We start from the raw sequence: 14,673 nt of genomic DNA on the forward strand, positions 1-14,673 counted from the left end.
AAGAAAAAAACAGATTGCATGTATTCACCCTACAAACTTCCCAGTAGCTGTTTCTACATTATTACATTTTGATGTGTTCAGCTGACAATGACATTCTTATCAAAATATTCTGCATGTATCAAAATATTCTACAGTATGTTGTCAAGACACTTGCAGTCTCTAGCTTTTAGTTTCTAATCTGGGAAAGCACTTGAGCACATGGTTCATTTAAGCAAATTGAATAATGCCATTGGTATCAAAACTGTATTTAAATTGTGCTGTGTTAAATAATCAGTTTTGAGCAGAGATAGACTAGATCATCATTTTAAGTGTAGAAGACAAGATTAGTTTCTGATTGATTATCTGGAATGACATTATCCTTTTGAGCTGAGAACAAAATGTAAACAGAACTGCTGGTTTTCATATTAATAAGAAACATAATCTGATAAAATAGCCTATTTTATGTTAGCATTGATAGATTCTTTTCAGTGCTCTGAGTGACAGGTGTCTGATTTAAATTTTCYTCATTACCCTCTGAGCATCACAGCTGAGGGAGCATTCACAAGTATCAAGTTTTGGCGAGGGGCATTCTTTGTCACACAGAATACGAGGGTGCCTGTGTCATCTYGTCATCCTCTGAGCATTATTGATGATTTCCTATTTTATGATTTCTTTTGTTGTAATTTGTTCTAAGCTATTTTTTCCTAACATTTCTTTGTTATCTTTTGTGATGTAAAGGATCTTAGATCTTTAAATCATACTCTGTGTGCTGGAAAATATTAATAGCTACWGTATTGCATTTGTAATAGCAAAAAATAAGTTTCTTAATCTACAGAAAGTGCTAAAGCCATGGATTAGAAAGTTTTCTTGAAGAGTCATTACATAAGTTCAGGTTACAAATGTGATATGRAATTAAAAACAAATAGTTGAAACAGACTGGAAAGTCTAAAACATACCTTAAAAAGTACATGAGGATCTTAATCGGTAAAAAATAATCCGGAGTTTGAGATTATTAAATGATTGTTCTTTTTTTGGTCCAACTTTAGCATATTACTTACATTTAAAAGAAAGTAATACATTTAAGGCACTTTTCTTCAAAAAAACTAGTTGTTTGGGTAGTATTATTATCCCAGTATTACAGAAAGAAGAACTTAAACRGGGAGAAGCAGTGACTTCCTACCTCTGTGCTCTACATAAGAGAGAGAAGAGTTAGAATTAAGATTATATTTCTGGACTCCCAGTTCTGCTTGTTCTCTTTATTTATTCCTTTTTTTTTTCTTGCCACTGATTGTTTGCTTGTTTAGATGAATTTCAGAGTGTACTGTGCTCCTTGCCGGAATGAGCACATTGCTGCCAACTAAAAYAGTGTGGAAAGGGTGCTTTCCTGAGCATAGCATGATCCACTGATGTGGAGGCTAAATTCAGACTTCTTCTCAGTTAGAGTCCTGAGTTTGAGATCTTTATTCTTGAAATATAGCCTATTTAACATACTTGTTTGTGCATACTTTCTTCTTGTAATTTCAAGTTGACAATATAAATATTAAGTACAATCAAGTGAAATTCACTGTATGCAAAAGGATCGATTAAATACCTAAAATGAACTAGAAGTTATTTTTCTTTCACTTACACCTATGTTTGAGCTTTCTTATAACTACAGTCAATATAAAATTTCAGATGCAAATGCTTAAAAATCGACAGTTCTTTATGCGTGTATTTTAATCATTTATTTTCTGCTCTGCAGAAAATAGATCGTTCTCTGCCTTTCTATGCATGAACAGTAATCATAGCTATTGACTTTGTTTCCTATTCTCAGGATTAATGAGGTAATAAAAATTATTCCTCATTCACACCTTTTGTTAGCGTCTGTTTTGCGGACTGAGTTCCCAGTCATCTCATCTGGTTATGTCTTCCACAGCCCTTTGGGTTGTTAGGGAGAACATCAATAACATTTCACTGCTTCTGTCTGCATCACACAGAATCACAGAAGGGTTGAGGTTGGMAGGGACCTCTAGAGATCATCCAGTCCAACCCCCTGCTCCAGCAGGGACACCCAGAGCACRGGGCACAGGGTGGCATCCAGGCGARTTTGGAAGATCTCCAGAGAAGGAGACCCCKCAGCCTCTCTTAATTGCTTAATTGCAAAGGATTTGTCAGCATCTCTTCTACATTTCTTACCGAAGTACTAAAGTTCCTCCCTAACGTTTTTAGGAATTATGTTATAAACTATGCCATTCAGCTGTCCTGCTGGGATTTTTCTCAGGATTTTGTGAATTAGAAAATTCTAGATTTTTCCACTTGACAAGAGCTCCAGTGCTGCCAAGGACTGTGAAGACCAAGTAAAATGCACCTGCTTCTTCTCATCCTCTTCAAGGGTGATCTGTGTCTTTCTTCTTTTCTGTCAGTAATTATTCAGACATAGTGGTTTGCTGCTGGGAACCAAACTATGAGTAGCCTTTCAGATGAAGAAACAAATTTAAAATGTCTGTATGCAGGTCAGGATCCGAATGCTGAAGATAGCGAGTCATTTTCTAATGTGGTATCTTGTAGAAGYAGATTATTCAGGATAGAAATATACTTGTTCTGAGCTCTTTGGCCTAAGTTTGTTATTCTACTGTGGCTGGCTAGCAGTGCCTGTTATTACAGTTGCTTGTCCCTTCCCATGATAAGATCCTGTTTTCAGTTATGGAGAGTTTTACAAAACTTTAACTATTTGGTTAAAGTTTTCCATGGCAGATGTTTGCCTGAGGCACTAATTCTGGGGGATAAATTTCAGTCAGAACTGTTCCATTCAAGCATGTCCAAGAACAAAGCGAAGATGAAACACACTGATTCTTCCCACACTGAGAAGCTCTGGCAAAATGTAGTTGGAAATGGTCTAGAGGCCCTATAGCCTGGAGCTCAGCCATCCATGCACACAAGGCGGGAGGCTTATGCCTACACTGGCAGTGTGGGGTCTGGCATCTCCTCACTTTGGAACTTCATATTTTTTTTCTGCATAATCTAGGACTGCCATATATGTCTGTTAATTAATCAACAGACTTGAAAGTTCTTTTCTGTGCTGCATTTTAAGTTCTTATAAAATTGGCTCACTGGCGCTGTCCCATTCTCTTCTGTTCTACAGGGATTATTAAACTACCATTGCCATCATCATATCTGAGGGCCTTCCACCAGAGCACTAAGCAACATGCATAACATGATGMATGGTCTGTTCTTTCGCCTTCTTCCTCTCCTCATGTGGGAATTCTGTGTGTGCAGTTTGTTTGGGTTTGGGGGGATATTTAAAAGGCAAATGCTATACCGTGTTCTTCCAGGGTTGACATATTTGAGGAGACATATGAACATATTTGTTTTTGAGTCTTGGGGGCSTCTGGCAGTCCTTATTTTCCTTGGAAATTTGATCCACAAAGTCATGTAAGTTCCCTAAGAAAGCTCTGCAGGTGAGTTCTATTATCATGAGGGAGAGTTATGTTTTGTATTAAAAGTAGACATGTTAATCATAGTTTTAATCGTAGGGACTTGCATGGTCCTTGTGAAGGGTTGAACCTCATAAATGTTTCTATATAAAAACTGAAACCCCAAATGAAACTCAGCACTTTATGGGTAAGCAGTGGAGGGAGCAAGGAAAGATTTTGTGAATTTGATGGAGAAAGCCTTTTGCTGCAGAATTCTGTTTTAGCTCTTAAGTTTCTTAAGGGGCTGATGGCGCTATGCCCAGGAATATTGCATTGTTTTAGTCTAGACAAGTGGTGACAAAGACATGAATAATGGAGGCCAATAAGTTCCACCAGCCTAGGACAGAATCTCCTAGGCAGTTGGAGGTAGTACAAAGTATTACTCATGGATACTGCTATGTGAGAGCTTAGCACCTAGAAAGAATCCAGAAATACTTCTGAAGGCTGCAAGGAAGGTGTAACTGTACTCAGCACTTTTCTCATCCAGTTTGTCCCATAATTCAAGCAATATCAAATATTCCTAATTGTTGAGGTCAACTATGGTTGCTTAGGATCAGACAGCAGTAGTTTGCCCTGTCAGTGTTGGCCCTGTGAATAGCATCTTGATTGGAATAGGATTCTTGTTACCTGATTTTAGATATCTRTATTTAATATAGTCACCGAGTGACTACCATCTAGCTAATGGAGAAAATTATGCATTTACAGGATGCAGTTTGTCAGACCTGCTTTTAGACAACTACATTTCTTATCTAATACATGTCTTCTTCTCTATATTTTAGAAATCCGAGGGCAAGTGGGGAGAACTCCTGCTTTGTATTTGTGGTACATTTTTTCTTGAGTGTGGAAACTTCAGTTCGGTTGTTTCCTTCCAAGGCTCTCCCTGATTTGGAGTGTGTTAATTCAGTATTCATAAATCTAATGGAACATTCCAACATGCCCCATTCACAAATGGTGCGGGCGTTTTTGGAATATCCTTTGGCAGGATACTAAGGTTAAAACACAGAAATAGTTAGARTTGTATCCATACATTATTGTTTGAAACTGTCATCTTGCTATGTGTTTCCACAGTAAGATGATACTGCAAAAGTGTGCAACACAACACAAAAATATTATTCTAATCAGTCTATCTTCCTAAACCAAAAGAACAGTAGGCCCAAAGAAATGGAACTACTACCCTATATTTAAATTTGTGTTTCTATACCATATATCTTCTCTTTAGGCCAGTAGACAACTTCTAAAAGTACTTGAAATTGCCCATACCCAAGTTTATCTGCTGATCCCAGAGGTAGTAGATGCCCAAACGCTGACTATGCTTGTGAAAGTCATTATAGGATTTAGCAACAACCAGATGCTCTTGGCCTGACATTTGTCCTCAATGTCTTCCAAATGCTAAATTAAAGCACTCTTGCCTGTGGGTGGGGTCTCTGTTTTTCTAGCTTTTGCCTTCTATTGTATGGAAGTTTTGACTGAAAATTAGTTGTCATTCCATGAATGCAGCCACACACATGGCTGAAGAAAAGCTAAATTCTTCATTCTTTGCATTCCTCCTCCTTCCTTCCAGTGTCTGTGAAAAAAACCTCTCTGGATGACACACAAAAATAAGAGAGGTTGGGATGGGCAGAAGGTGATGAAAACCCCAGAAATCTAGCAAAGTTTCCTACTTGCTGCATTTGGTAAGCAAGAGCTCTCTTGCTGTCCTCTTCTTCTAGGTAGAGATTGGCTCGCARCTTTACATTGGACAGTGCAATATATGAAAACATTTATCCTGTGTGGAGAAAGCTGGGCAAGAAGTAGGATTGCAGCCCTGGACTTCACGAGACACAGCTTTGACCTCTTCAGAGAACTCCTTGGAGGAATCCCCTGGGTCAGGGTCCTAGAAGGAAAGAGGATCCAGGAGAGCTGGCTAATATTCAAGCACCACTTTCTCCAAGCTGAAGCTTTCTTGTGCATTCCCACAAGAAAGAAGTTGAGCAAGGGGGGTAGGAGACCTGCGTGGATGGTCAAAGAGCTGTTGAGTAAACTTAATGAGAAGAAGAGCATATATATAATGTGGAAGAAGGGCCAGGCCACATGGGAAGAATATAGGCACATTGTCAGAGAATGCAGGAATGCAACGAGGAAGGCCAAGGCCCGTCTGGAATTAGAGTTAGYGAGGGATGTGTGAGACAACAGGAAGGGTTTCTGTAAATACATCAGCAGCAAGAGGAAGACTAGGGAAAATGTTAGTCTGCTGCTGGCTGGGGAGGGTGCCTTGGTGACAGCAGATGCAGAGAAGACAGAGTTATTAAATGTCGTCTTTGCTTCTATCTTTACTGCTAAGGCTGGTCCCCATGAACTACAGGTAAAACTACAGCCTGGGTAAAAGAGAGATAAATGGGCGAGAGGAAGACCTTCCATTTATCAAGGAGGAGTGGGTTAGGGATCATTTAGACAAACTGGACACCCCCAAATCTATGGGCCCCAATGGGATGCACCCAAGAGTGCTGAAGGAACTAGCGGGGATTGTTGCTCAGCTGCTTTCCACAAAGGGATTCTGTTTAGAGACACTTTGTATAATAAAGCAATCTTTAAAAATGAAAGATTTTTCTAACATCTGCTGTAGACAAGATTTTTTTCTTTCTTTTGGAAGATGCGTAGCAAAATGTTCCGGTGCCTTCTATGATGGTATGACTGGTTAGATAGATGGTGGGAGAGCTGTGGATATTGTCTACCTTGACTTCAGCAAGGCTTTTGACACCGTCTCCAATAACATCTTCATAGGGAAGCTCAGAAAGTGTGGGTTAGATGAATGGACAGTGGGGTGGATTCAGAACTGGCAGGATGGCAGAGCTCAGAGGGTGGTGATAAAAGGGGCTGAGTCCAGTTGGAGGCCTGTGGCCAGTGGTGCCTGCCAGGGGTCAGTACTGGGCCCGGTGCTGTTCAACCTGTTCATCAATGACCTGGACGAGGGCACTGAGTGCACCCTGAGCTCGAGTATCTGTCTTATGTAGAAACACTAAGCAAGCTGGTCCTGTTTAGCCTGGGGAAGAGATGACTGAGAGGAGATCTAATCAATATGTGTAAGTACCTRAGGGGAGAATGTAGGGAGGAAGGGACCAAACTCTTCTCAGTGGTGGCCAGTAACAGGACAAGGGGAAATSGGTACAAGCTGAAACACAGGCAGTTCCATCTCTATATGAGGAAGAACTTCTTTCCTGTGAGGGTGCCAGAGCCCTGGCACAGGCTGCCCAGGGAGGCTGTGGAGTCTCCTTCTCTGGAGGTCTCCAAACCYGCCTGGATGCCGCCSTGTGCCCCGTGCTCTGGGTGTCCCTGCTGGAGCAGGGGGGTTGGACTAGATGATCTCTGGAGGTCYCTTCCAACCTCAGCCATTCTGGGATTCTGGGATTTATTTCTTTTTTGAGGGGGCAATTTTGTGATGGAACTTTCCTACTTCTTTTATATGCAGTCAGGAGACATAGATTGCACATTCCAGCCATATTGGGGAATTGGCATTATTAAAAAAAAAAAAAAAGAAACACATAGAAGTCAAATAAATCTTTTCTCTAAATATACTTCCAAGGGGACTCCTTATCTGCTTTATCTTTATAAGTTGACAACCTTCAGGTATCAGGAGAGTCCATTTAGTCCTTACCCAGAAAGATCAAACTTTGAAAGATCAAAACTTCAATAAGTTTGGGTACTTCAGGCACTCTGAGTAGSTTATTTGTAGTCTCTCTTTTAATTTGTTTTTCCTTTTTGAAAATTTTTAATTGGTCACTGAGGAGAGAATCAGTGCCAGAAGATGTAGAACTAGGCTCACTGCAATTATTGATTTTAAACTCCTTTGGAATATGGAAGAACTCATCATGGATGTATTTTGGGACAATTAATACTTTGATTTTACCTACAACACAATAGCTCTGAAAATTTTCTTGAAGAATGGCAAAAATTTTGCAATTCTAAGGGGAATAAAGAGTTCTTAATGTGAGAAGTGGGATTACTCTGCTTAAGCCYTGGGGGCTGACAGAAGAGGTGAGGAAGGAAAATGCTATTTCCTAATCTCCAGACTTCTCCTTGTAAAGATATTCTTGCAAAGTATGTTTGGTTGYGTTGGCTCACTCTTGTAAGCTTATAACACACTGTCCACTTGACTGACTCCTTGCATAGACATTAGGGTGAACTTCATAGTGGAAGAATATTTTCCTCATAAAGTAATGAGRAAATAAGGTGTTGTGAGTAGCAACACGCACAAGACCACTTCACAGTAATTTCATGATAATAGCCTTATAGAAATGGTTTGCTACCAAATAGAATAATCCCAAGCCCACACACRGAGAGCTGATTTAATCTTGTTTAAGGAGTCTGGAGCTGTATTCTTCTTGGGGAAAATTCTTTTAGAATTTTCTGAATCTACCTTTCTAGTTAGTGGAAAACACAGCTGGGTGGTCATGGTGTCAGCCTATAAAATAGATGCCCCAGAATAGGACGTAGGTAGCCTGGAAGGTATGTTCTTATAATGAGGGAAACAGGTAATAAGCAATAAATAAATAAATAAAATAAGAGCTTTTAAAATGAAAAATAGAAAAAGTATGTCCAAAAATGTTTCAGCAGCTACTGCTTGTGTTTTATTGATTCTTTACTGTTGTCTTCTGAAGGGTAGAAGAGAGTTCATGAGGTATAAGTTATCATTTCTCCTTTGTGTTTTCCTTTGTGCTATGGATTTAGCATGAACTGTGGGGCTGTGAAATTTGACTTTCATGAGTTGCATCACTGTGGTTCTACAAGTTGTTTGTGTCTTTTCGCTTAATAAAAAACCATCAGACAAAAGATCAAGGCCATCGGTTTTCAGTGCTGAAACTGAAAAGCATCCTGCAACAATGTCTTTCAGGTTATAATGTGCATAGGCAAAGAGTTCTGAATCTGAGAGGGCTGAGTGGGTGGAGAGAACTTCATGTTCCCGGAGAAGCTTCACACAGCTGAAGCATCATGAACCTTGGCCATAGCAGAGAGATGGAATTGTTTCAGTTTTTTCTTCAAACTTCTTCATTCTTGCTGCGCAGTAAATGTTAAAAAGGGTTAAGGCCTCTTATTTATGTTAAGCTTATCTTGATACAAAACTGTGGTTGTACCATTCGTAACAAAAGAAGTACAGAGGTCTTTGTAAAATAAGATGCTAGTGTAAAGATTTCCGTTTTTTGTCTTGTATCTGCTTTTTCTCATTTTTCCCAGTGGCACAACGGTTAAATCAATGAGCTACAAAAGAAATCTATATAAACAGCAAGAGAGAGCTAATATTAGGGAGGACTACTCTGTTGGTATAACATTTAAATAAGCTGAGTGCTGTTTTAGGAAGCAGCTTTTGCTATGTTGAATAAATCAAGTATTTTTAGATGTGATGCAAAAAGAAAGAATGAAGAACACAGATAAGGTATGCAAGTATAATTGGTATTTTTTTTGCATGAAGTGCATTGTATTTTTAGCCTTAGAGGTTTTATATGTGGAATAAAATAATAATAATCTCAGAATCTCCAGAGTCATACATTTCAATATATATTTTCAGAGCAGAAGCTTAAATTAAGTCTGATTGTGAAATATCATATTAATTTGGAAAGACTTAGCAATGTAGGCAGTCACCCAAGAACACGTGGCCTGTTATTAACAACCCTGCTTGGAAAGGGGTTTGGCAAACTGGGTAGTGCATTTTGCAAAAGCTGGGAAGAGTAATTGCACCTAGTCCTTTCTCTGACAAAGAATCTGCTCGTTATAGCAAGGAGCACAGTTTGCCTTTCAAATGCACAGCATTCGGAGTAAGGAAGATTATTCCTGTGGCAGCCCCAATCTCATCCCTTTTCTGAGAAGCTGAGTGTCCACAGGTCCCACCAGCTCTCCTTGAGAGTGGAGTTACCGCTAAACATCAATCAAGATCGGGTGTTGAAACGTGCTTCTTATGATCAAGTAAAGCGGTAGTGTGCAAAAAGCTCCACTGGTGTGTCATCCTGAGCAATGATTTTCACCCTGGGTTTTGCTAGGAGCCCATCTGCAGCGAGCAAGCCAGCTATTTTTTTGCACATAGCTGCAAAAAAATACAGCTGAGCTTGCAGGATCAGGCTGAGGTCTGTCCTCTGCAGACTGGGTTGGCGTATGTGCACTTCATCTTACCTCCGTACTGCAGAGAAGSACGTAGGTCCTTCAGCGTGCTACTTGGTTCTGGTTCTTCAGTCGTTCCCTTAGGAGGGCTTGCCCAGATTTCCACGGGGCTCCTTGCTTCCTTACATACCCAGATTTCCACTGGATGCCAGGATTTCTGATGCGGAGGGCAATGGTGAGTAGTCCAGCCTTCTCCCAGGAGGGACTCAGGCATCAGCGACAGGATCAAGGGCCTAGACAGGGTCTATGGGCACAACACAGATCATTTCTGTCCCTCTATGTAGGCTTCTGCTGACAGAGGCAAACCTGTGATCACTTGCATTAAGCTCACAGTAGAGGGATCTCAACTTCCTTCGGGAATTGGCATAGAGACTTACAAACCAGAAGAAGGTGAGAATGAGTGAGCAGGAATGTTTGGACAGGTTGGACTTGTGATGCCTCAGGGTGTGTGCAACAAGTTGCAGGAAGCAGCCTGTGTGAGTAAAATGTCATTTTATCATTTATATCTAAAYGATATAAATGACTTCCTTGCACCTCGTTAATGTGCGACCAAAGTGACCTCCCTAACTTGCTGAGACATCTTGTAGATTTGGTCACCTGCATCGAAGGACAAGATGGGCGTTGGAAGGAGGAGAAGCAGCCAGTGCTGTGCTCTTCCATGTGCAGCTGTGGGGCTCGCTGTGCAGCTGCCCCTTGCAGTGTGGGATATGCCACTGCTCAACTTCTATTCCATCATGGAGTAGAGGCACATGAATCACACCCAACAGTGCTGAGGAAGGAAACTCCGGAGTCATCCGCAGTTAGCCTGTATCCACCTGAAGATCTGGACTTCACAGCTGTATCTGGACTATGGGGCAGTCTGTGTTCTCCATGTTTACARATGCACCACAGCCCTTTCTGCCTGCTTGGCCTCAGTTTTTTTTCCAGTGCAAGCCAGAGAGCAGTGGAGGATATTGCATATCCCACAGTTGGCATGTGGTTGGAGCAGTGCCTGGGTGCACATATATCCACAGCCAGTAACAGGAAGCTCTCCCAGCCTCCACATACCAGACACAACCTACACATATTCCAAGTGGAACTGAAAAACATTCGGACAGACAATGCTGTAGTGGTAGCCCATCACCGTACGTTGTGTGGGACCTGGCTGTTTTATGGCAGCTACAGCATGGCTGGAAATTACAATGGATGAGGAGGACGGGTTTCTGTTTGATCCTAAAAAGAGCCATATAAAAAGTGATCCCATGCTGTGTTCATTGTATGTTACCCCCGATTTTTTTCTCGGGGAATATTTTGAGAGAAAAATCTTCATGTACTGTCTTTTTGTTGTTGTTAAATGCCCGAATAATTAACTTACATGCTGGTGATTTATCATTTGACATTAGGAAAATGCAATTTGTTACGGCAGAGAACCGAAACAAAGCAGAGCCMAGAGTATGTAACTTGCACTGAATATCTGTGTGATACATATTATTTTGAGAGTATAATGAAATTTTCAGTGAATACCTAATGAAGGAATTAATAGATACCTGTTAAAGTGATGAGTGTCTGTCTAATGAATAAGCCAAATTGTTAAATGTCCATGATCTTTGAGGAATGAAAAAGTATGTCATAGATCAGTTAGAACTAAATGAAACTTGTCATTAGGTAGGCTGGATTCTGTGACTGTTCTACACCTTTTCTTTCTGTTTCACTTATGTCTTCTGCATATCAAACTGCCAGGGTTGGTTTCTAACATCAATTCTAATTGTAGATAGTTATTGGAATAGTACTGTGTTTGTTTAAAATTTTTCATTTGGAAAACTGCATAAAGCTGTTTCACTCTGTGCGTACTTGATGTTGCTCAGAGCCACAAATAATAATAGAAGCAAGTGTTTTAGTGGTTGAAGATACAGTAATTCTGAATATCACAGGGTGCATTGCTCAGCCTATGATCCTGGAGAGTATAGATTCCAGGGTTATCTTAGCAGGAGGATAGGAGTCAAGAGCCTGGATTTAAGTTTCTGTTCTGCATTCGATGACCTTGACTTTGAGTAAGGCTTTTACTCTGTTTGTACCTCATCTCTGTATGTAATATAAGGGCAGCAATTGTCTATAGGTGCATCCTGAAGATAAATGTATGACAATTTGTATGCTGAAAATACTTCTTAAGAAATGACCATATTCTTGTCCAAAGGACAAGAAATTTTTTTGAATTGCTTATTTCCTTCTCAAACTGCAAGTGAAGACCAAATTACTTGGTTGGTTTCATTATGCTGGGCTGTTAAGTAGACTTCAGGGACACAGGGAGTTACTGCGGAGAGTTCCTGCCTTTCGCAGTGAGTGTGATGATGAGGGAGGCAGTGCACAGCATTATGTTTCTAATGGTATCTCTATCAGCCTTTAGATATTACCCTTCAATTAAGATGAGACTTTTTTATCCCTGCTAGTGGAATAATTCATTCTTATAATAGAAGTGCAATATATTATGAAAAAACAAGTCACTTCAAAGAAGTCACCATTCCCTTTCTCCACCACATCTAACATGTACAACACTTCTCCCTCTGTTTTCACTGACAGCCAGACGCTTGGCAATGTACCAAGAACCTGACTCTGAGGAAGAGGAAGTAGCCCCCAAAGGAGGAACTTTATCCCAGCGTGACAGTATCTGCAGCCACCAGAGCATTAAAGTAGTCCACAGAAGCCAGAGCACCAAAACCCACCGGCGCACGGGCAGCAGGGCTGAGGCTAAAAGAGCAAGCATCCTCTCGAAGCATACTGCGTTCAGTAGCCCCATGGTAAGTCAGGAGAAGTAAATGCACCACATCCTGTCTCTTCTAATAGAACCGTGTCCCAAAAAGGGAAAGATAAAGACACTTGTAGCACGTGATGTACTTATCATAGATTTCATCTTGGCATTTTTTCCTCTGTAGTCACAGTTGTTTGTACAAAGACAAGCAACTGTGGGCATAGATCTTATCTGAATACCTTCTCTTTAAGAAGAAGCTAAAGCTAAAGGTAACTTGAGATTTTTGTTTTAAGTAGAACTTCATTCTGAGAAGACATCCCTTCCATTCCCTTTATTTACAGATGATTTCAAACTTAAGGTTTGAAATGCAGGCTTTTAGTTGCCTGTTTGTGTTTCTTTTCATTTTCGTAAGAGGCTTTGCCAGAGCTGTATTATGCACTGTGGTGATCTCAGATATCAGACATGCCTCATAAGGTCACTTTCAGTGTGACTCTAGAATACCCATAGAGTTCCCATGTTGCATTTTTAAAAAGAACCCTTACATTTCAAAACTTTTGGAGATGATATTCTTACCMCCTCCCTTTTGTAATTCTGTTTTACACTATCCAAATGATAATAATGAAGCAGAGAGGCTAGATCTTGTCTGCGCAGAGAATTTGCACTGATGTACTGTTGATACAAGTTCACCCTCAAAGTAATTGATAAATACAGAGAAAAATGCTGTTTGTACTGGTGGAACTTGCTTTTTGATGAAGAGTAAGCTCTTTTGGTAAAATTTGAATCTGTGTTCTTTACACATGAGGTTTTGTGTTTGGGCAGGTTTGTTAGCTGATGATCATGAGCAGATAAAATCAAAACAAAATTCTTGTGAAGGAAGAGCCTTAGGTCCGTTTGGCTTTTAAAACACTTTCTTTGTTCTAGCATCCCTGTATAGTGAGAAATACCTGTTTTCTCTGACAAAAAAAATAGACAAAATATTGGAACATATTGATGAAATAGATTAGAAAGTTCTATGATTCAATATAGAAAAAAAAATGAACAAATAGGTTCAATTGCCTGGGTAGTTTTTGTTTTCTAGCAAGCAGTTCATGATGGTTTCATTTCTTGWGCTGATACAAGACCAAGCTTTGAATGTCATCGGTGTTCACTGCCTCGTCTGCAGGACTTGGATAAGGACCCACACCGATGTCTCAGAGACTACACTGCAGTCATGAAACACACTGGTTAAATGACTCCTTCTGGGCCCTGCTGTCCCCGCTGAGGGGGCAGAAGGAAGAAAGGCAAGGAAGAGAGGGCTGAAAAGTCTGTACTGCTGCATTAGGCCACTCTTTGATACTGAATCTGAATACTGCTGTGGAAATCTGCACAATCACAGTTACTAATCACTGCTTTTCATTACTAGGAAAAAGACATCACACCTGACCCTAACCTGTTAGAAAAGGTGAATGAATGTGCGAAGCATCTGGAGATCATGAGGAGCCACGAGCAGCTGTTATCCCACCTGAGTCCTGAACTGTGTGACATTTTCGACTTCTTCATAGCTTTAACTATATGTAATACAGTTGTGGTTACTGCACCGAATCAACCCCGACAGAAGGTGGGTAAAAAAATAGCAAAACAGAGCAAAAAAAAAAAAAAAAAAGCAGCAAAACAGAGTTTAAGTCTCCCTTGTTTTGATTGATAGTAATTTATCTCATAAATTGAAGAAGTGAAAACTGCCTATTCCAGTGAGAAATGAAGGTAAACATGGAAAAAAACACTATGTCAATGAGTGAATTTAAATAAGCTAAATGAATTATTTCACTTATTTATATTTAAGGTGTGGTTTTATCTACATTTAATGATACTGTKGAAGCTTTCCTGAATTCTTGTGCTATAATTTATTCACATACTAAATTTATATCTGCATGCATTTRTATGTACATGTGTATGTTTGTGTGTAAATGAATTTGTAGATGTACAAGGTTTTCCAGGAAAGACAAGAGTATAAGCTGTCTGTAAGTATTTTGAGTATATGGATGAAATTTAAAAGAAAAAGACTTTAAAAAATGAAAGAGAGAAAATGCTTGAAACACATTGCTTAAGTCTTTCAAATTATGTAAAAAATGCATCTTAAGCTGATCATGATTAATACTGACCAGCCTAAAACAGTGTCACTGATGAATGAGAATTTCAGCAAAGCAATCCCCCAAAGATGATCTGTAAGAGAAAACTGTAATAGAATGTAGTTTTAAAGCTAGCCAGCAGCTGGAATTTCCATTCTGAGGAAATTCTGATTCTTGATTTTATGCCAAATTATAATAAAATCTGAACTAGCAGAAATGACCTGTTTTATGCCAGGGAAACATTTAGTGAACGCTGAAATTTGCTGTTTCAGGAATGCTAAACTGT

At 39.8% G+C, this 14,673-nt stretch overlaps 1 protein-coding gene across 1 annotated transcript in view; it reads left to right on the forward strand.

The window, feature by feature from the left end:
- Positions 1-14,673, forward strand: part of ATP10A (ATPase phospholipid transporting 10A (putative)) — a 111,007-nt gene that overhangs the window by 71,518 nt on the left and 24,816 nt on the right. Inside the window, exons 8-9 of the mRNA XM_026035618.1 lie at positions 12,114-12,331; positions 13,685-13,879. Coding sequence (XP_025891403.1) covers positions 12,114-12,331; positions 13,685-13,879 — 413 coding nt within the window. The remainder of the gene's footprint in view (positions 1-12,113; positions 12,332-13,684; positions 13,880-14,673) is intronic.

This window comes from Nothoprocta perdicaria, unplaced genomic scaffold (genome assembly GCF_003342845.1).
Source record: "Nothoprocta perdicaria isolate Ctin4 unplaced genomic scaffold, notPer1 scaffold_163, whole genome shotgun sequence".
Lineage (NCBI taxonomy): Eukaryota > Metazoa > Chordata > Aves > Tinamiformes > Tinamidae > Nothoprocta > Nothoprocta perdicaria.